Source organism: Oryctolagus cuniculus, chromosome 9 (genome assembly GCF_964237555.1).
Source record: "Oryctolagus cuniculus chromosome 9, mOryCun1.1, whole genome shotgun sequence".
NCBI classification, from domain to species: Eukaryota; Metazoa; Chordata; class Mammalia; order Lagomorpha; family Leporidae; genus Oryctolagus; species Oryctolagus cuniculus.
Window position 1 is genome coordinate 70,364,249 of NC_091440.1, and position 20,380 is coordinate 70,384,628.

General features: G+C 47.7%; 1 protein-coding gene across 1 annotated transcript in view; it reads right to left on the minus strand.

Annotated features, from left to right (window-relative positions):
* Positions 1 to 244: 244 nt before the first annotated feature.
* LOC103352148 (guanylate cyclase soluble subunit beta-2-like) overlaps positions 245 to 20,380 on the minus strand; it is a 50,154-nt gene continuing 30,018 nt past the window's right edge. Inside the window, 13 exon segments of the mRNA XM_070048332.1 lie at positions 245 to 720; positions 1,934 to 2,002; positions 2,004 to 2,081; positions 5,889 to 6,028; positions 6,876 to 7,024; positions 7,618 to 7,620; positions 10,109 to 10,182; positions 10,184 to 10,403; positions 12,437 to 12,505; positions 12,508 to 12,778; positions 14,018 to 14,064; positions 15,291 to 15,384; positions 20,001 to 20,156. Coding sequence (XP_069904433.1) covers positions 294 to 720; positions 1,934 to 2,002; positions 2,004 to 2,081; positions 5,889 to 6,028; positions 6,876 to 7,024; positions 7,618 to 7,620; positions 10,109 to 10,182; positions 10,184 to 10,403; positions 12,437 to 12,505; positions 12,508 to 12,778; positions 14,018 to 14,064; positions 15,291 to 15,384; positions 20,001 to 20,156 — 1,797 coding nt within the window. The 3' untranslated portion in view covers positions 245 to 293.

Here is a 20,380-nt window from a genome sequence, read left to right on the forward strand (position 1 = left end):
CTGGGAGGGATTGGACCTGCCCTGAAACTTCTTTCTTGGATTCTGGCTTCTTTTTGGGGCCCCCTGAGCCAAACAATGATCCCTGATCCAGGTTAGCACTGGGTTGTTTCACCCTGAACTCCGACCCTCTGGCCATTCCTGCAGCTGGGCCAGCCATGCATTTTGTTCCTCTTCCTGGTATTGACACCTAGAAGGGAATGGGGGAGGCAGAAGGTTGCCGGGAGTGACGAAAGCCTATTCTGCAGACCTCAGCGGCAGCGGAGCCAAGGTGGCGCCCCGGGCTCACTCCCCAGCTACTGGAGCCCCTTTCCTGGACAGAGAAGAGCCCTAGAAATAAATGCCAGATCTCTCAGCCCTGCACAGGGCACATCACAATACCTAGAGTGCTCCCGGTAAGACAGTGGAGGCGATGCTTGGGAGCTCTGCCCCACAGGGAAGGGAGCAAGCTGGCTATGGGCTGGGTGCTGCCTGTACTGCCCCTGCACCCCCAAGCACTGCATGAACGCATCTGGAGTGGTCAGCGGGAGGAATAGTGAGGTTACCGCTGCTGTGTCTCCCTTGAGCTCGCCACGGCAGTCTAGCGGGGTTTCCCGTCTCCCCATGATCTCTCCCTCTGCGGCATACAAGTTCTGGATCAGAAAGTGTGTGGTCATCTTCTCTTTATCTTTCACGTCAATTTCACCTCCCTCAGTGATTTCAAACCCTTGATTTTCCAGGGCTCTGCACAGAGAAAACAACACCCATCAGACATCTAAGATGGTAAACCTGTAACTCAAGAGTGGGCTCCCACGCAGAGGGAGACACAGGCGGAGCAGGCAGGGACCCAGGACACACAGCAGAGACCCCAGATGTCCGTCAGGGCCTGCTGAGCGGGGCTGAGGCGGTGGGAGGGGAGGTCAGACACGCTGAGCAGGGTGCCTGAGGTCAAGGCAGGGAAGTCACACCCAAACCCTGAGGACCCTGCCTCCAGCGGTCCTCCTTCCAGCGCCTCCCCCTCCATGCAGCCCTCATTCCTGCTCTGCTGAGCGGTTCTGACTCCTAGCACTCCAATTTTGGCTAAATTCTGCTCTGGAACTTCTTGTTCAAGGTTCAGCTCAGAGGCCCTTCCTCTCCAAATTCTTTCTGGGTGAGACCCCCTGCCCCTGCTCCCCCCCCCCCCAACTCACTAATTGCCTCAGGCATGCACCTATGGTAGTTAAAGGGTAGGCACTCGGCTTGAGCCCTGGCGCCCTGGGCTGTACCAGACTCTGCTCTTGACTAGCGTCCTTGAACCTGAGGCAACTGATTGACCTTTCTGTGCCTTGTTTTTTTTTTTCCTCATCTGTAAATAAGAACAATAATAGTGCATCTTCATAGAGCTGTTGCAACAGTGACTGAATTAACATCCACAGGAAAATTGGAAACAGAATGTAGCCTTTTATAAGTGCTCAAAAAAGTACATTATTTTATCTTTATCATTATACCCATCTCACTGTACAAATCATTAACTGCGAATTTTCTTTTTTCTTCCATTTGATCCAGGGTCAGCAGATTTTTTTCTGCTAAAGACCAAATAGTAAATATTTTAGGCTTTGTAGACCATACAGACTCTGTGATAATTATTCGACTCTGTTGTGTCCCGATATTAGTTGCAATAAATAAAAGCAGGGCTGTGTTCCAATAAAGCCTTATTTACAAAAGCAAGCAGCAGGCCGGATTTGGCCCATGGATTATAATTGAATGTTCTCTTCACTAACCCGTGGGCTCTTTGAGAGTGAAAACTGTGTTAGAGCGGGGGCTTGGCAGTCTCTGGGACGGTGTCTGCTGGGGGCCAGTGAGGCAACGGCCCAGACACAGGCTTCCTCCACTACTCCCCGTCCCGTGGCTGCTGGGCACTCTGAACCTTCTAGAAGGAGGGTGGGACAAAGGCATGTGTGAATAACTGAATGGATACCTGTAGGGCCTGGGGCTGAGGCGCGCTCTGTCAGGAAGCCCATGGCTCTCCATCATAGAGGCTGTGTTCACCAAACAAGCAGTGTCCTGGCATCTGGTCTCCCACAACTCCTGCCAAGACTGATCCAGTATGGATCCCCACTCTGATCCGTGCAGAGAAACTCACTAAAAACAGACCATCTAGTCCTCTCTCTTCCATTTGGAAAGTGAAGCAAAAGTTACATAAAACTGAGAATACTGATATTAAAGTGCTTAGCTTTGTGAGTTTTGGAAAAGTGCTTTATCCCTGCAACCATCACAAAATAAAAAGAATTACTGTTACCCCACAGTGTCCTCTTGCTATCCCTGTGCCTCCTGTTCCTGAAAGAGATAACCACTTTCTCAATTTTGGGGGGCCAAAGATTAATCTGCCTGTTCTAGAACCTCACATAAATGAAATCATATATATATGTAAATATATGATTTTATATGGCTTCATTTACTCAGCCTAACGTTTTTGAGCCTCATCCATATTATTTTATTATAGTTTGTTTTTTAAATTGCTAAAGAGCGTTCTACTGTAAGAAGATGCCACGATTCCATTCATCCTTTCTCTTCTTCGTGAGCATTTAGTTTGTTTCCAGTTTGGAGTGGTTGTGATTAAGGCCGATGCGGACATTTCTGTACAGATAGCTTGGTGAACACTGTTTTCACTTCTCTTAGGTGAACACCTAGAAGTGAGGTTTCTGGATCACAAGGTAGGTGCATATTTCACTTTAAGAAAATAAAGCAAGCAGGAAGGCTTGCACCATTCTCCAGTGACTGAATCATTTTCCATGCCTATTATCAAAGTGACACTTGCGGGGGCTTCATGTTTCAGCATCATTTGGTTTTCTGGTGCCTGTGGAATGACAGCTCATGTGGTTTTAACCTGCATTTTCCTGGCGGCTCAGGAGATTAAGCATATTTTTATGACTATATTGTCCATTCACACTTTTTTTTTTTTTTTTGGTGCAAAACCTATTGAAGTTTTTGCCCATTTAGGGAGGGAGGACGGGCAAAGGCCAAGGTCAGTTTCTTCTGTAGCCTGGCTCTCTGGCTTGTGGGTGTCCCTCCTGGCACCATGCCCACATAGGCTCTTTCCTCCCTGCACGCGCATTCCTGTGTCCCCGTCTTAGGAGGACACCAGGTGTAGGGCGTGAGTGCTCACGTGGGAGGCCTCATTTTTACTTCTTCACTCCTTGAAGACCCTGCCTCCAAACCCGGTGACACTCGGGGATACTGGGAGCTGGACCTTTAAAATAAAAATCCGGAGGGAAGGGCAGAATTTGGCCCATAACAACAAGGCTTTTATTTTTTTCTTTCATGGTTAAGAAATCATTCCTTATGCCAAAGTCATGAAACTATTCTTCTCTATTTTTATCAAGAAGACTTATGATTATAGCTTTTATGGTTATGTCCGTGATATATAATAAATTAATTTTTGTATATATAGTGATGTAGGAAAAAGTATACTTTTTTTCTTTCCATACAATGTGAAATTATACCAGTGAGAGGGAAAGATAGATAGGTCTTCCTTCCGTTGGTTCACTCCCCAAATGGCTGCTACGGCCAGCACTGCGCCGATCCGTAGCCAGGAGCCAGGAGCTTCCTCCCGGTCTCCCTTGTGGGTGCAGGGGCCCAAGGATTTGGGCCATCTTCCACTGCTTTCCCAGGCCATAGCAGAGAGCTGGGTTGGAAGAGGAGCAGCCGGGACCAGAACTGGCGCCCATATGGGATGCCAGCACCACAGGCGGAGGATTAACCTTCTGTGCCACAGCGCCGGCCCCCCACCTCTATTCTTATTTTAAAGCTGCTAGCAACTTTTCCGTTTTGTGCCAATCTCCCTTCCCCCCACTGCCACCTTGGTAAATCCACCATGGGGTTTCCAGGAATGCATTGCTTAATTTCATGCTTACTGGTACAGCATTATTCACCTCTGTTGTTATGCCCCTTTTATATATGCACTCAATCTCTCTCTCTCTTTCTCTCTCTCTCTCTCTCTCTCTCTCTCTCTCTCCTGCTTCTATTTACACACTCATATATTTTCAGTCCATTTTTCTCTGGTGACTTACATTAGGATTCTTTAACTGAAACACTCCTGTCTCATCTGACTTTCTTATCTCTACTCCCTCATTACCTCCATCTTGATTTTTTTTTATTAGATTGGGGTTTAATCTCACTCATGTAGAAAGCATGTTTTCCATAAGCCAAGGACGGTGCACCTTCTGTCCTTGTGATGGCCGAAGGCACCGTTGGCTTAGAAGACGGGCCCTGCAGTGGGCCCTGCAGCCAGGACCCGCGCTGTCTGCCAGCTCCTGGGCACTGTGGCGAGGGCAGGTGGAGCACGTTCTCGGGATCCCCTACAAACAGGCCATCATTTGGAAAAACAGAATGGGTGCTACTTACTTTCGGTTGGCTGTTGAGTTGACTTTGAATTTTTAACTGACATCAGCAGGAGAGGGATCCAGAAATAAAAAGGAGGAGAGACACCATCTGACGCCATATCAAGGGGTTTGGATCTACTGAGCCAGTCAAAGAGGACGTTCACTTTGTTCACTTTTGATCTTTTTTTTTTTTTTTTTTTTTTTTTGACAGGCAGAGTGGAGAGTGAGAGAGAGAGACAGAGAGAGAGAGAGAGAGAGACAGAGAGAAAGGTCTTCCTTTGCTGTTGGTTCACCCTCCAATGGCCGCCGCGGCCGGCGCGCTGCGGCCGGCGCACCGTGCTGATCCGAAGGCAGGAGCCAGGTACTTATCCTGGTCTCCCATGGGGTGCAGGGCCCAAGCACTTGGGCCATCCTCCACTGCACTCCCTGGCCACAGCAGAGAGCTGGACTGGAAGAGGGGCAACTGGGACAGAATCCGGCGCCCCGACTGGGACTAGAACCCGGTGTGCCGGCGCCGCAAGGCGGAGGATTAGCCTAGTGAGCCGCGGCACCGGCCCACTTTTGATCTTAAAACCATCCATTGGGGGCCTGTGCTGCGGCATAGTGATTAAATCCACCACCTGCAGTGCTGGTATCCCATATGGGTGCCAATTTGAGTCCCAGCTGCTCCACTTCCAATTTGGCTCCCTGCTAATGGCCCAGGAAAGCAGTGGAAGATGGCCCAAGTGTTTGGGCCCCTGCACCCATGTGGGAAACCTGGAAGAAGCTCCCAGCTCCTGGCTTTGGCCTGGCCCAGCCCTGGCTGTTGAGGCCATTTGTGGAGTGAAACAGCAGGTGTCTCTCTCTCTCTCTCCTCTGCCTCTCCTTCTCTGTAACTCTGACTTTAAAAAAAAAAAAAAAAAAAAAAAAAACACACACACACAAAAACCCTGTCCATCATTCATAGTGGGAACAAACTTCCCTATTTGGAAGAGTACTTTCCTAGGAGAAAGGCAGGCAGCTGTCCCACCGATGCCGTGTGGTAGAAAGCCAGTCTGAGTATCTGGTAGCACGGTGCCTAGTCTGATCACCAGCTAGAGGCAGCTTCACCACTCAGCCTGGGTTCTGGCCCCATCAGACCGCGTGTTGGATGTGCTGTTACCCAAGAGGGAAAAGCTGGGTGTTCAGGAAACAAGAAGCACCACTGTTGCAGTGTTTAAAGAAAGAAGCGGGAACTCTAAGGGAGTGGCTTTCCAGACAGATGGAGCCCTACCCGGTGAACAGCCGCCCGTGCTCGCAGTCTCCCCAGCCATGGACAAGGGGGCTGCAGGGAGTCCCAGGGACGTCCTGAGCACCACAGCCTCTTCTGAAGCTGGAAGCAAGTTGAGCCTGTGACAGCCTTACTCGTACCTCCACTCCTTAGGGATGTATGCAAGAGAAGAAAGGAGTTGGGAGAAACTGCCCATGTTAATTCCTGTAACACACCCAGGAACCGCATAAGCAGATCAGGAGAATTCTGCTTCTGTGTGTGAGAGGTTTGTGGTGAAGCAAAGCATGCAGTTGTTCCCTGCCTGGACGGGTTCTCCAGGGACAGGGCTCAGCACTTCTTTTGCAGAAATCCTCATCCTCAAGGCAAAATTAGCCACCCCTTGCGCATGGCTCCCAGTAGGCACTGGTGCACCCCCTACCACCAGGTAAGCAGCTCCTACTGTCTACATCTGGTGGGGGTGGGGAGAAATGAGTATTTAGAAGGTTTCCTTCCTGCACTAAACATATCCCTAATATTTATTTTGTTTTCCACATATTGGCAAAAGGCCCAGATTAGAGCATGCAACTCTTTGCTAGGGGTATGAGGGCCATGTGGGAGGAAGTGGGAAAGAAAGTGAGTCAGGGAACAGTCATGAGAGAGTTAGAGGGCTGTCTGCTTCGGTGGGAAGACATTCCAGAGAACAAGAAGCCCATGCAGTAGTCATGCAATGCTACACATTAGACAGTGTGTTATCACTCCCAGGGAGTGAACCAGGGGATGGGAGCGCTTGCTTTCTCTCTGCATGTGTGTGTGTGTGTGTGTAATAATTTTTTGCAAAGATTTATTTTATTTCATTTGAAAGGCAGAATGATAGAGAAAGAGGGAGAGACAGAGAAAGAGATCTTCCATCCGCTGGTTCACTCCCCAAATGGTCGCAACAGCTGGAGCTGAGCCAGGCCAAAGTCAGAAGCCAGGAACTCCATTAAGGTTTCCCACATGGGTGCAGGGGCCCAAATACTTGAGCCATCTTCTACTACTTTCCCAGAAGCATAAGTAGGGAGCTAGATCAGAAGTGGCACAGCTGGGACTCGAAGCGGCACTCTGATATGGGATGCCAGCGTTGCAGGTGGCAGTTTAACCTGCTTTGCCATAATGCCAGCCGCTCAAATAGTTTTCAAAAGCTTCAACTCCTAAAACACTTCCAATTCACTTTTAGCTTTTCCTGTTTACCCCACTCCCACCCACGCCAATCCCCAGTCTAGTTCAGAGACCAAGGAGGGCCCAGAATTGAGCACCTGCTCTGCACACACATTTGCTTTGTGCACATGGACACTGGTTAATCTATCCAACGTGGAGTACATTGAATTCAGCATGTTCACGATGCAGACAGGTTCACAGGCAGCACGGATGTTCGTAAATGCCACCACAACGCTGAAAAGGATTGTGCAGCTTCTAAATTCTCCCGGAACAGAGGCAGGTATAAGTGATAGGCGAGGATGTAAAACAATAATCCTATCTGGATTCGAGCGCCCTCGGGGAATCAAGTCCTGCCGCACCATTCTCCAGCCACACAGCGGACATTTGTGAGAACAGCTACTGAGAGCCTGCCGTGAGCGAGTCAGCGTGCTGGGAGAATCCTGCCACACAAAACCGGCAGACAGGGCGGCCGCGCTGCAGAAGACCCAAAGGTAAGCAACTCCTCCTGGTAGGATGTGACACGTGCCGTGGGATGACGGAAGCTCCTCCTGGTAGGATGTGACACGTGCCGTGGGATGACGGAAGCCGCCTGCAGCAAGTGGGCCCAGGCAGGGCCTGAATCACAGGACACGGGACCACAGAGACAGTCGCCTTGAGATGAGCGTTCCCCTGACTGTGTATGGTGCAGCAGCTACCACGGCCTCAATGTGCCCTCCTTGCTCACTCACATTCCTGCTTCCACTCTGGCCCCCACTCACACAGCCAGATGTCCCATCCAGCCCCCCTTCTGCTACCTCAAGTCTTCCATGACTTCCATCACACTTAGAACAAAAGCCCCACGTCCTTGCCAGGGACCCCCTCTTCTGTCCCTGACTTTTCTCTGACCTCACGTCTTGATGTCATCCCTCTGGTTCACTCTACTGCAGCCACTCTGGCCTCTTTGGGGTTTCGCCAGCATGTTCATGTCTCCTACCTCAGGGCCTTGGCACCTGCTGTCTCCTCTGCCTGCTGCACTCTCTCTACAAACATCCACAGGGCCCTGAACCTTGTGTCTAGATCTCTCTCTAAAATAACAGCCCCCAAAGTCTCTACCCTCTTGGCTTGATCACCTGCCCCCTGTTCCATAAGACTTGTGTGGCATAGTATTTTATATGGAATCATTTGTTAGTATTTTTGTTACTTGTTGATTGCTTATCTGGTACTCCTCCACTGGAGTATGAGGCTCCGAGACAGGAGAGTGTATTACTGCTCGTATCCCTAGTGCTGAGAGCTGGGCCTGGCACACAGTAGATGCTCAATAAATCTTTACAAAGAAGTGAATGAGTGACTCCTTGCCACAGCTGGATGCCCCCTACAAGGATACCCTGGTAATCACTTCCCTCCCTGTAACTTTCTCTTTCCTTCGGCTTCTGACCTACTGCTCTCTCTGCACGTTATTCCCACCTTTCTGATCTGCTGGCTTTTCATCCTTCACTGGATTTTCTTCCTTCTTCAATATGAGGTGTTCCCTAAAGTTTCACATGCCATCCTCTTCCCTTAGCGCTGTGAACTCCCAGGAGACCTCACCCCTCGTCCTCAGGGGCTGTGATGAGCCACCACCCACACTGCACTAGCTCTCAGACCTGCAACTCCATGCTCGGACATCCCCCTAAGCTCTCTGTATGACTCCTATCTTGCAGCTGCTCCTGCTAACTGGAGCATCCACAGACATCTCAAACTCAACGGCTCTCAACTGACCTAACCACCCTCCCCGCAAGCCTGCGCTGCTTTCTGGTTCTGTCTGGGGATAAAGCACCACATTCCGCCCTGCTGGGACCTCAGACTCCTCACGGAATCCCGTCTCCCACCTTCCCCATAGCATCGGTCATGAAATCCTGCTGACCCCTCTTCGTGCTGCCTTAGTTCAGGCCTTAACTATGAATCAGCTGGGCTCTGGTGAGCTGTCAGACTGTCTCCCTCTACAGTAGCAGCCAAACTAACACATGACCTCTGTTGAAGGGAGAAACCTTCAGTGAATCCCCACTACCAACAGAATAGAAGATAATTAATTCCCTTTGCCACGATCATCCAGTTTCATCACTGCACAGCCCAAGCCTCATCCCACCTACCCGGCCTCCTCCGACACCACTTTCTCATCCCCGCTGTGTTTCTGTTCCAGCAGCCTGATCTTTGCTCTTGCTATGCCATGTTCCAGAAGGGCCTTCCCTTCTGCACTTGCCAAAATTCAGCCTCAAGGCCCCACCCCAGTGCTGCACACTTCTGTGAAGTGCCTCAGAGTTCCTCCCTGGCCCAGTCTCTTTCTCCTCGAGCTCCAGTTTATTTTTAATCCCCTGTCAGCTGTGTTTCCACAGCCCTGTATGTGATGGTAAGGGTATGGCTTTGCAGTTACACAGACATGACGTAATTCACTTCCGAATCACAAGCCGGGTGAACGTCAGCTTCCTGGGTTGTCTTGTGTGGAGAACTCCCACCCCCACATGGAAACACTGAGAAAACTGAATGAAAGAGCCTTTGCAAGCTGTCTGACCAGCACCTGGCATAATACTTGCTCCTTCGTGCACGCATTTCCTTTCCTGTGATCGTGCTAACCTCTATTATCTTATTCTGTGTGTGAGGTATTTTCAAAAAGTTCATGGAAAATGCATGTTAAAGGAAAACTGCATGAATTTCAAAATGTATTTGCACCAAAATATACTTTAGCTTTTTAATTCCTTTTTTTTACAAATTTTTTTGAAGTGTCCTTTTTGCTTGTCAAACCCACAAGGCCATGAGCTGCTCGGGCTGCCCCAGGTCTGGTACAGCACCGTGATGATGAGAGGGTTTACCAGGCATGTCTATGAATGAACACACCCGTGACAAACGGAAAGTGAGTTCATGGTAAAACACAGCTGCCTTCCCCTAGAAATAGTTTGCTCCTCTAGAATGTTCATCACACACACTCTGTGATCTAGCTAACACATGGGTGTGTTATCTCCAGTTATAGTTAAGGACACTATTGTCAACTGAATGAGAAGGCCAGACTCAGCCTCATAGTAAGTGCCTACTGCTTTTGTGTCTTTGCACCTGCTGTCTCCTGAATTCTTAGAGAACCTCATATGTGTGTGTGTGGTCGAGAGGCAATTTTGTATGATCCATAGTTCATGCTTGTATTGTTTTAAGTATTCTCAATGTATCTTGAAGAAAGCCGAGGAGATGGAGCTTAAGTAACTGGCCCAAAATAGTGCACTGAGAAATAATGAAACCAGAATTCCAACCCAGATCTGCCTGCTCTCAAGCCTGGGCTCCTGGCCATGAAAGCACACAGCCCTCTGCTCAGAGGGTCTGGGGGAGGCCTGGGAAGCCTGACCTGCAGCCAACTTTCTGCCTGCCTGCAGCTGGCTGGCCCCGTGTTCAGGCCGCGTGGCATAAAGCAGGGTCTGTCTTCTTTTTGATGGCCAGGTGCTTGGGGAGGGCATGCAGCGCCTCCTTCTTCCACTCCAGCTGGTTGGACAGCTCCATCTCTGCCAGTTGCCGCTGGTTCAGGAGGACGAGGTCCCTGGTGGCATCGTGCGGGGGGCGATGTCGGACGAGTGCATCTTGCAGGCTGCGGTGCTTTGGGGAGCACAGGTCGAGCATGCACTGCAGGGACCCCACCGCATCATCTGGCCTTCCCACCATGGAGAGAAATACAACAGCACCACCAGCCGGGGACAAGACCAGCTCACCGCGGAAGCAGCATCTCCCACGCTGTGTCTTCCTTTTCAGCCAACTTCGCGAGGGGTTTCTGTACTTCCTGTCTCCACTGAGTCACCGCCCCCCACCCTATGAGAGCCCCCTCCAAAGTCACTTTTCTGACTTTGAAGTGGCTCCCCTGCAAGGCTCTCAACTGTTTCTCCATCTTTCCAAACAGCCCTTCTGCTGTCTGAGGGTCTTATCCAGACCCTTCTTCCCAAAATACCGCTTCGCCCTGCTTTTGCTCTGAGACTTCCTCGAATTCATTGAATTTTTCTTTCAGTTTTTTCTTTCCTGATTCCTTAAATGTTGGTATTCTCTAGGGTTCTGTCTTGGCATTCTTCTCTTTTATCATTACACAATTGCCCCCTCCACCATGCAGACAATGAATCATAAAAAGGATGGTTATTATAGGGTTCTACTTAAATGAGATACCTAGAGTAGTCAAACCCATGGGACAGAAAGTAGATGGGAGTTAAGTTACCAGGGGCTGGAGGAGGGAGGCTTGGGGAAATTACTGTTTAATAGATATAGAGCTGCAGCTTTGTAGAATACGAAATCTTGCTTTCTGGACTTTTCAAAGATCTATGTGTCTTTAAAACAGATATGTTGTAGCGAGAGTTTGATGCTGAAAAACTGCTTGGGACATCTGCCTCCCATACCAGAGTATGTGAATTCGAGTCCTGCCTCTACTCTCAAATCCAGTTTTCTGCTAACATGCACCCTGGGAGGTAGCAGGTGATGGCTCAAGCAGTAGGTCCCGTCCTTTTCATAATCTGTGCCGCCCTGCAGCCTACCTGGATTGAGTTCTTGGCTTCTGGCTTTGGTCTGGCCCAGCTCAGACAATTGTGGCCATGTGGGGAGTGATTCAGTGGATGGGAAATCAGTTCTCTCTTTCTCTTTCAAGTAAAACAAATAAATACTCAAAATATGCAGAAAATTTAAAAAAACAGCATTGCAGCTGTGAAAAACAGTAGGGTGCTTCGTCAGTAAATTAAAAATAGAATTAATACACGATCCAGCTGTGCCACTTCTGGATCTATATTCAAAGAATTGAAAGCATAATAGTATTAGTCACAATAGCTACATGGTAGAAAGCAATCCAAGTGTCCATCTGTAGATAAATAGATCAATAAAGTGTGCTGTGTACATCTAATGGAATAAAAAGAAATTCTGAAACACAGGACAGCATGGAGGAACTTTGAAGGCGTGATGCTAAGTGAAAGATATCAGTTATAAATAGGTAAAAAAATGTGTGGTCTTTTTGATTGGAAGTACCCAGAGTAGTCAGATCATCAGGACAGAAAGTAGAATGGTGGTTTCCAGGGGCTGGAGGAAGGTGGACTGGGGGAAGTTATTGATCAATAAGCATAGAGTTACTGCTTTGCAAAAGATGGAAAATGAAGTCCGAGAATTGATGGTGGTGATGGTTGTACAACTTATGAGTGTACTGACACTCAATGTACCATAGACTCAAAAAGGGTTAATCAAAAATGGTGAATTGATGCTATGTAAATGTCACCACAACAAAAACAAAATATGTACCCTACTAACAGTAGATCATGTTATATAACAAACATGTTGCTAGATAGAGGACAGACGCTAAAATAACACCAATAATACCTTGTGTGTTCTGAAAACATCAGCAAGAGAGAACAGAATTTTATAATCTATACCTTACCAGTGATATAATTACACATAATCATATGATATATGCATACAGGGGTACTTCAGATTCGCGGAAAATTGAATTAAAATGTAAGTTTATTCTGGTGCCAAAAAAAATCTTGAAATCCATGCATAATTTTTTATAATATGCATTTTCCATGAAGTTTTTGAATGCATATGTGTGTTTCACTGTTTGTGTCTCAACCAGAAACGGCTGAGGAAATAAAACACGTTGTTTGCAAGCCAAGTGGAAATGTCGGGGAAAACAACCCACTTGTTCTTGTTGTGTCGGGGCCTCCCCTCCCTTTCTGATCAGTGAAGAGTTGGAGTGCGGGCTGCACTTTCCATACTTCAGGCATCATTCCCTCTGTGCCTTCGAGACAAATCACCTGCTGATGAATTTGCGGGCGCTGAGGATGTTGAAGGTCACTGGAGGATGAATGATGGCGAAATTCTCATCTAACCGCACCTTCCGTACTTCTGAAGATTCCCCCAGCTTGCTGGACCCTCTGTTACCCACAGAGGACTCATGATGTAAGACAGGGGGACAGCAAGCAGCCTCCGCCCTACACGTCCCCTCAGCAGCAACTTCATGGCCATGATTTGTCACTCCCTTGGGGGGAAAGAGGCCAGTAATGGAACAAAGATGGAAGGGATAGGTAATTTTTTAAACAAATCAGTGGTTCATGTCTGAAAGAGGAAAGCATGGAGTGGGTGTACTCAGAAGCATATTTCTGACGAACAAGAAACAGGGCGAAGCTCTCTCAGTTGGGCTAATCATTCTAACCTGGCTCGATGAGACAGCTCTGTCTGTCTGTCTCTCCCCAAATCTCAAAGACACTGGCAAATTATAGCCCTGAATATGACTTCCAGGTCATGCAGAGGGTGTGGGGGAAGATGCCTTTCATGGCCATCTCCAGGCAACGCAGAGAAGGAGGACGTGCAGTGGAATCCTGTATGCAAAATATCCGAAGCCAACACAGAGTCCAGGAACACTTAACTCCCTGACCACGATGAGGGCTGTTAGGCTATGGAAATCCGCCTCACCTTTAGAATAAGCTTCATTACATTTTCTGCTATTCTATGCCCAAAACCTACATGAAAAAAATGTGTTTGGGGTTTATTATTAAAGTAGACCAGAACTTAAGATATCCTCAGCGGTAATAGTCTTGTGTTACAAACCCCCTGCTGTTCCATGGGGTGCTTGTCTGCCTCAGTTAGACCATCATTTCTTTGCAGGCAAACTACCCTCAAATGATCACACTGCATTGAATCTGTGTCTGACGGTGGACTGGCAGGTGTCATTGGATTCAAATAAATAACAGAAAAAGTCACAGTGGCTGAAGCCATTTTTTTTTTGTCTAATTGCCCTTTAAATGAGTTCATAATCAATTCAGTGGGCATATGTAATATTAATGGATAGCAATATCCATCAAACTTAAACGCTCATGCTCACAACTCCCATGGAAGACGGCATGAGGTTGACACAGTCTCCAGCAGGCTTGAGACATTTGTGATGGCCCCATCGACGAGTGAGAGGTCACATTTGGAACTCCACCCAGCCATGGCTGTTGACTGTCCTGTTGTCTCTTTGTGCAGTGCGTTTTAATATCATTTCCTTTTTCCTAATGTCAAACTTTGCCATTCACTCCCTGGTTCAAATCTCCCCTTCACACCTGTCGAGAACATTCTAGTTTCTGGAGGACACTACCATATAAAAACGAAGCCAGTGGTCCTGCTAGGTCAAAGTCTGGTCTCCCAGACCCTGGGGACTTCTCATTGACTTGAAAGTCCTACACCAGCTTCCTTCCCTGGCTGCTACCCAACTCCCAGCCCCAGAAGGAAAGGGCCGCTTACTGCTTCATCAAACACACACCCAGAGCCTCTCAGGATAAATGGGCTTGAAGGTGTTGGTGAGATGCCCTAGACATGGAAAAAGAAAGTCCTAATAAGAGGCGGCTCCCGCCACCACCCCCGTACAGAGCAGTGAGCTTGGGACACGGATCTGAAGCGTTTCACAGGCAAGTGCAATGCCCACTCTCTCACACGGGCCCCCTCGGCGTCTCCAGATGGCCTCAGCAATTCTTCTTCCAAATTAAAACAAACAGAAAACTTGCTACCAGGTTGAGAAGCCCTCCTGCCCCCTGCCAAGTTTCTGCCCGACGCTGAAGAGATTCTGGGCCAATTGAGTATGTCTCCCCATGAAAACAGCGTCGGCATTGAGCGCGTGACAGGCAGACAATGAGCTGGCGGAGCAGAGCGTGTGCGCCGGGCCCCGCGTCAGGGACATTTGCCATGGAGCTTTTTAGACTGACAGTTTTGGGTGGCACGTGAAAATTTAACCAACAGTCCTACTTGGCAGGGGGTAGAGACTCAAAATGGAGCCTTTTTGATATGAAAATCGCCTAGACAAAGGATGTCAATTGCGTGTTTGACTCACTTGCCACGGCTTGAAGGACTCAAAAGGCAGCTCTCTGAGCACACAGACCTTCCCCGAGATGCGTGTCATGCGGTGTCACGCGGCCAGCGGGCTCCTAGTGGTTTGGAGCCCTCATTCTGACCTTGTTCTGACTCAGGTGCCGCAAGCTGCTCGCTAGGCAAGCTCGGTGCCCACGAGGGCCCGGCAGAGAGCCTACTGCCTTCGTTTTGCTACCGGGAAGAGGGGAGATTTTTGTCCAAGTCTCACGGCTGCTGGAGGACAGAGCCAGGGGTCTGCTCTCTTGGCTCTTGCCATTCACACTAGTGGATGACCATGATTTTATCCACTTATCTCCAGTCGAGAAACGCAGCCCAACTGAAAAAGCCTGAGTGCAGAAGAGGAGCTCTGGAAAATGCATTGCTTCTGATACTATGTCATGACTCATTCGCCTTTTCTTCGGCAGGCACCGGTTGGGACTGAGCCCAATTCTCTCTCTAGTGGCTTTCCCTGATTACAGTGGAGGCCCTGTCTCCATGTTACCAGGCACAAATAAAAGGTGTCATGGAAGGCGTGTTACAGTCTGAAGTTAAATACCCGGTTGCCAAGTCCGTGTTCTGCAGAAACCAGCGACATCATCATGATCCAGGATTTTGTGTGTACTGGCTGCTCTCCTGAGAACCAAGCAATCATTCCCATCTAAGGGCTGAGGCTGGGACAAGGGCCCACTTACCTTTCCCAAACATAACCATACATCTTACAGCCCCCAGAGAGATTTCTTCATGGGACAAACAGAAACACTCGGGTACGAAAGCTGCCTCGAGGGCCTGCCAGTGGCAGGGGGAGAAGCACAGGTGTGTGGACATGTCGCTGAAGACAGGAATGCACCATCTGCAGTGATGCAGCTCATTTTTAAAGTTCGTACTTATTTATTTGAGAGAGAGAGAGAGGACACATGCACTTCATCTGCTGGTTCATCTCCCAATTCCCAAACGCCCCCATGTCCAGGCTGGGCCAGGCTGAAGTAAGAAGCTGCAAAGTCAATCGAGGCATCCCATGTGGGTAGCAGAGACCAAGTACCTCAGCCATCACCTGCTGCCTCCCGGGGTGTGCATTAGCATGAAACTGGAATCCAGTGTAGGACTGGGGCTCAAACCTAGGCACTCTAATGGGATGCAGGCATCCAAACCGGCTTCTTCACTGGTAGGCCTGTCCCTGAATCCATCTTTAAATGAGGCACAGTGGGAGGGCTTCCAAGATGTTGGAACTCTCCAGATTTATTTTGTCAAACTAATTCGCATGCTGTTGCTCTATCAAAGGCTTCAAGAGCTTTTTAGAAACTCTCAAAAGGGGGCTTGGATGATATCTGGCAGTAAAGTCATACATAAACGTCTTCTCTTTCTGTGGTTGAAGATCCTACAGTGACCTGGCCCTGTGATGGGCTTTTACATGCTCTAAGATGGAAACACCCTGTGCTCCAGGAGTCAGGGACCTGTCTGGATGTTTGCACACTCTAGTGGACACAGAAAGCTGATCATCGGTGATACTAAACTGGCAGGGGTCACCCTACATGTTGCAGGGGAGGTGGCCCAGCACAGGATCTTGGGAGTTGACTCTGGACCCTTGGCAGGCTCCAGCAGCAAAGCCAGTATTAGAGAACTCGAAAGTCAACGCATTTTAGGGGGATTGCAAAATAAGTCACTGGATCTCAATTTCAAACCATTTATATTGGTAATTTTTATAGGAAAACAGTGTCCAGGCTAAGGTACATCCCAGAAAGTCTCCAGGGTATATCCAGTTAACCTGAACTTGGCAGTATCTTCTACTCCCACCCTCGGGATACGTGGCAGTGCCAGGAGACGTTTTTTCAATTGCCGCAAATAACGGATCAGAGTGCTATTGCCTCTAGTGGGTAGCTAAACATCCTGACTGCAAGGGGAAGCCCACCACAACAAGGAATTATCTGATCCTAAGGTCAATAGTGCCGAGAGAACCCCATCTCAATTCCAGTATTAGAAGTTCCGGTTGATTCTGCTGTTTGCATAGATGACTCCAAGACTGGTAACTCTACTTAGGGGGAACTGTGGCTTTCTGAAGTCATAGTGAACCCAGTACCTCTTGGTCTCTGACCATCTTGTAACCTTTCTGACTCTGACTCTGCCCTTCTCATCTGACTGTGAGTCTTCCGTAGAATCAGAAACACAACATGCTCCTTCTTCCCTGTCCTCTCCGCTTCTCACGTCAGCAGTATCCACTGTCACATCAAGTCCTTGGCCACAGCCTCAAGTATACATCTGCAGCAGAAGGACACCTAGTGGTGAGGGATGGTAGGAGGCAGCTGTGTCAGTAAAAACCATTAAATAATCAAGTTACACAACTTCTGATGAGTATTCCAGAGTCCAGCAAGCCCTGACCCCATCCCAAAACAAGCAATATATGACTAATTAACAACATAATAATCTTCACAAATATATGTTACACAAGCCTGGATGCCATATATATCCTTGGCACTCTAATTTCTAGTTCAGTGTCCATTCATTTGTTATTTTTTAGAAAGCTTTTATTTAATAAATATAAATTTCATAGGTACAGCTTTTGGAATATAGCAGTTCTTCCCCCCATACCTGCCCTCCCACCCCCACTCCCATCCCATCCCATTCTTCATTAAGATGCATTTTTTTTTTTTTTGACAGGTAGAGTGGACAGTGAGAGAGAGAGAGACAGAGAGAAAGGTCTTCCTTTTGCCGTTGGTTCACCCTCCAATGGCTGCCGCGGCTGGCGCACCACACTGATCTGATGGCAGGAGCCAGGTGCTTCTCCTGGTCTCCCATGGGGTGCAGGGCCCAAGCACCTGGGCCATCCTCCACTGCACTCCCTGGCCACAGCAGAGAGCTGGCCTGGAAGAGGGGCAACCGGGACAGAATCCGGCGCCCCGACCGGGACTAGAACCTGGTGTGCCGGCGCCACAAAGCGGAGGATTAGCCTAGTGAGCCGCGGCGCCGGCCTAAGATGCATTTTTATTTTTTTTATTTTTATTTTTTTTATTTTTGACAGGCAGAGTGGACAGTGAGAGAGACAGAGAGAAAGGTCTTCCTTTGCCGTTGGTTCACCCTCCAATGGTCGCTGCGGCCTGCGCACTGTGGCCAGCGCACCGTGCTGATCCGATGGCAGGAGCCAGGTACTTCTCCTGGTCTCCCATGGGGTTCAGGGCCCAAGCACCTGGGCCATCCTCCACTGCACTCCCGGGCCACAGCAGAGAGCTGGCCTGGAAGAGGGGCAACCGGGACAGAATCCGGCACCCCGACCGGGACTAGAACCTGGTGTGCCGGCGCCGCAAGGCGGAGGATTAGCCTAGTGAGCCGCGGCACCGGCTAAGATGCATTTTTAATTATCTTTATATACAGAAAATCAACTCTATGCTAAGTAAAGATTTCAACAGTTTGCATCCACACAGACACACAAAGTATAAAATACTATATGGAGACAAGTTTTACCGTTAATTCTCATAGTACAACTCATTAAGGACAGAGGTCCCACATGGGGAGCAAGTGCACAGTGACTCCTGTTGTTGATTTAACCACTGATACTCTTCAGTAATCACCCGAGGCTCTTGTCATGAGCTGTCAAGGCTATGGAAGCCTTTTGAGTCCACAAACTCCAACATTATTTAGACAGGGCCATAAGCAAAGTAGAAGTTCTCTCCTCCCTTCAGAGAAAGGTACCTCCTTCTTTGATGGCCCCTTCTTCCACTGGGATCTCATTCACAGAGATCTCTCATATAGGCCATTCTTTGCCACAGTGTCTTGGCTTTCCATGCCTGAAATGCTCTCATGGGCTTTTTAGCCAGATTCAAATGCCTTAAGGGTTGATTTTGAGGCCAGAATGCTATTTAGGGCGTTGATCATTCTATGAGTCTGCTGTGTGGCCTGCTTCCCATGTTGGCTCATTCTCTCCTTTTTAATTCTATATATTGTTATTAGCAGACATTTGGTCTTATTTATGTGATCCCTTTGACACTTATTCCTATCTTTATGATCAGTTATGCACTTAAAATGATCATTTTAACTAATATGATGGCATTAGTACCTGTCAACTTAATGGGATTTGGAGTCCCAGGGCAAGTTTTTAGTCCTTAGGTGTAAGACCATGGGAAAGTGTGCCAAACTGGACATCTCCTCCCTCTCTTATTCTCACTCTTATTTTTTACAGGGATCAATTTTCAATTGGATTTAAATACCTAAGAATAATTCTGTGTTAAGTAAAGAGTTTATTCATTTGTCATTTTAGGAAGGTATTTAACTCATCAAAAAACAAATTCTGGAGATAATATAAACACAATTCATTTGTAAAATCTGTAAAAGCATTAAGCATTGTTTTTTTATAAAGTTCCCCCAGGAATCTATCCAAGAGTTGTAATATTAAATATGGGTAAAGCATGCATGAAGATGTTCATCACTGCATTGTTTAAATTGCAAAAGATTAGTAACAACTAAAAGTTCAACAAGAGGAGATTATTTAAGGTAAAATATAATTGAGACATTTAAGAAGTAGTTTTAAAGACTATACAAACAGGGAAGCAAGGCCAGCACTGTGGCACAGCAGTTTAAGCTACAGCCTGTGAAACCAACATGCCATATGAGCCCCAGTTCAAATCCTTGCTGCTCCACTTCAGCTCTGTTTCCTTGCTAATGCACCTGGGAAAGCAGCAGATGCTCAAGTGCTTGGGCTCCTGAACCCAAGAGGGAACCCAGATGGGGTCCCAGCTATGGAAGCTATTTGAGGAGTAAATCAGAGGATGGGAGATCTCTCCATCTCTCTAACTCTGCCTTTCAATCAAATAAATAAATCTTAAAAAAAAAATGGAAACATGCCTTTTCCACAATGTTAAACACACAAAAAAGCTGATACAAAATAATATATACATAACTATCACAACTATGTAGAAGCCTGCATAATTTAAAATACTGTTAGAGAAATAAAAATTATTCCTTCTTTTGGCACTCAGGAAGCTTATTTTAACATTTCATTCATTCATCCATTCATTCATTCATATTTATTCGAAAGGCAGAGAGACAAATATCTCCCATCTGCTGGTTCACTGCCCACCCAAATGCCTGCAATGGCTAAGCTGGGGATTCAATCTAGGTTTCCTATTATGGAACTTGGATCACCTACTTCCACCTCTCTTCCCCTGGCCCTGGGGAAGGTAACTGGAATTGGGAGCAGGGATATAACCTGAATCCAGGTTCTCCAGTATGGGATGTGGGAATCCCAACCAGTACCTTAACACTGTGCCAAATGCTTCCCTAGGAAACTTATTTTAAAAGGTCAAGGACATATGGAGTAATGACCAAGATGGCTAGGAGTCAGCACTGTAAGGGACAGACTCTAATTCTCCATCTACGGCTGGCTGTTTGCCATCCTGGAGAATTTGTAGGGATACCTTTCTCACTCCAGAGGCCTCAGCGCTCTGGGACAGGTGAAGCCAGTCCATACCTGGTACAATGTGGCACAGACCACTTCTATCCGAGTAGTAATGGAGAAGCATTTTCCCATCTGCTCCTTTCTCCACATGAAATAATGGTGCCTTCATTGGTGCCTAATCAAAAGACATAGCATATTTCCCCTAGTGAATACAAACTGTTTAAATTAACCTTTAAGTTTTCATAAAACAATAGTTCTTATTTATTATATCATATAGACTCACATGAACATTTTTCTGGTTCTGGTTTCTCTGTGTTGGGAATTTTACACTAAGTCTGCTCTAGATGGTAAGTACTATCTCCTCTTGAAGGGGCGGAAGCTGAGGCTCAGAGCAGTTAA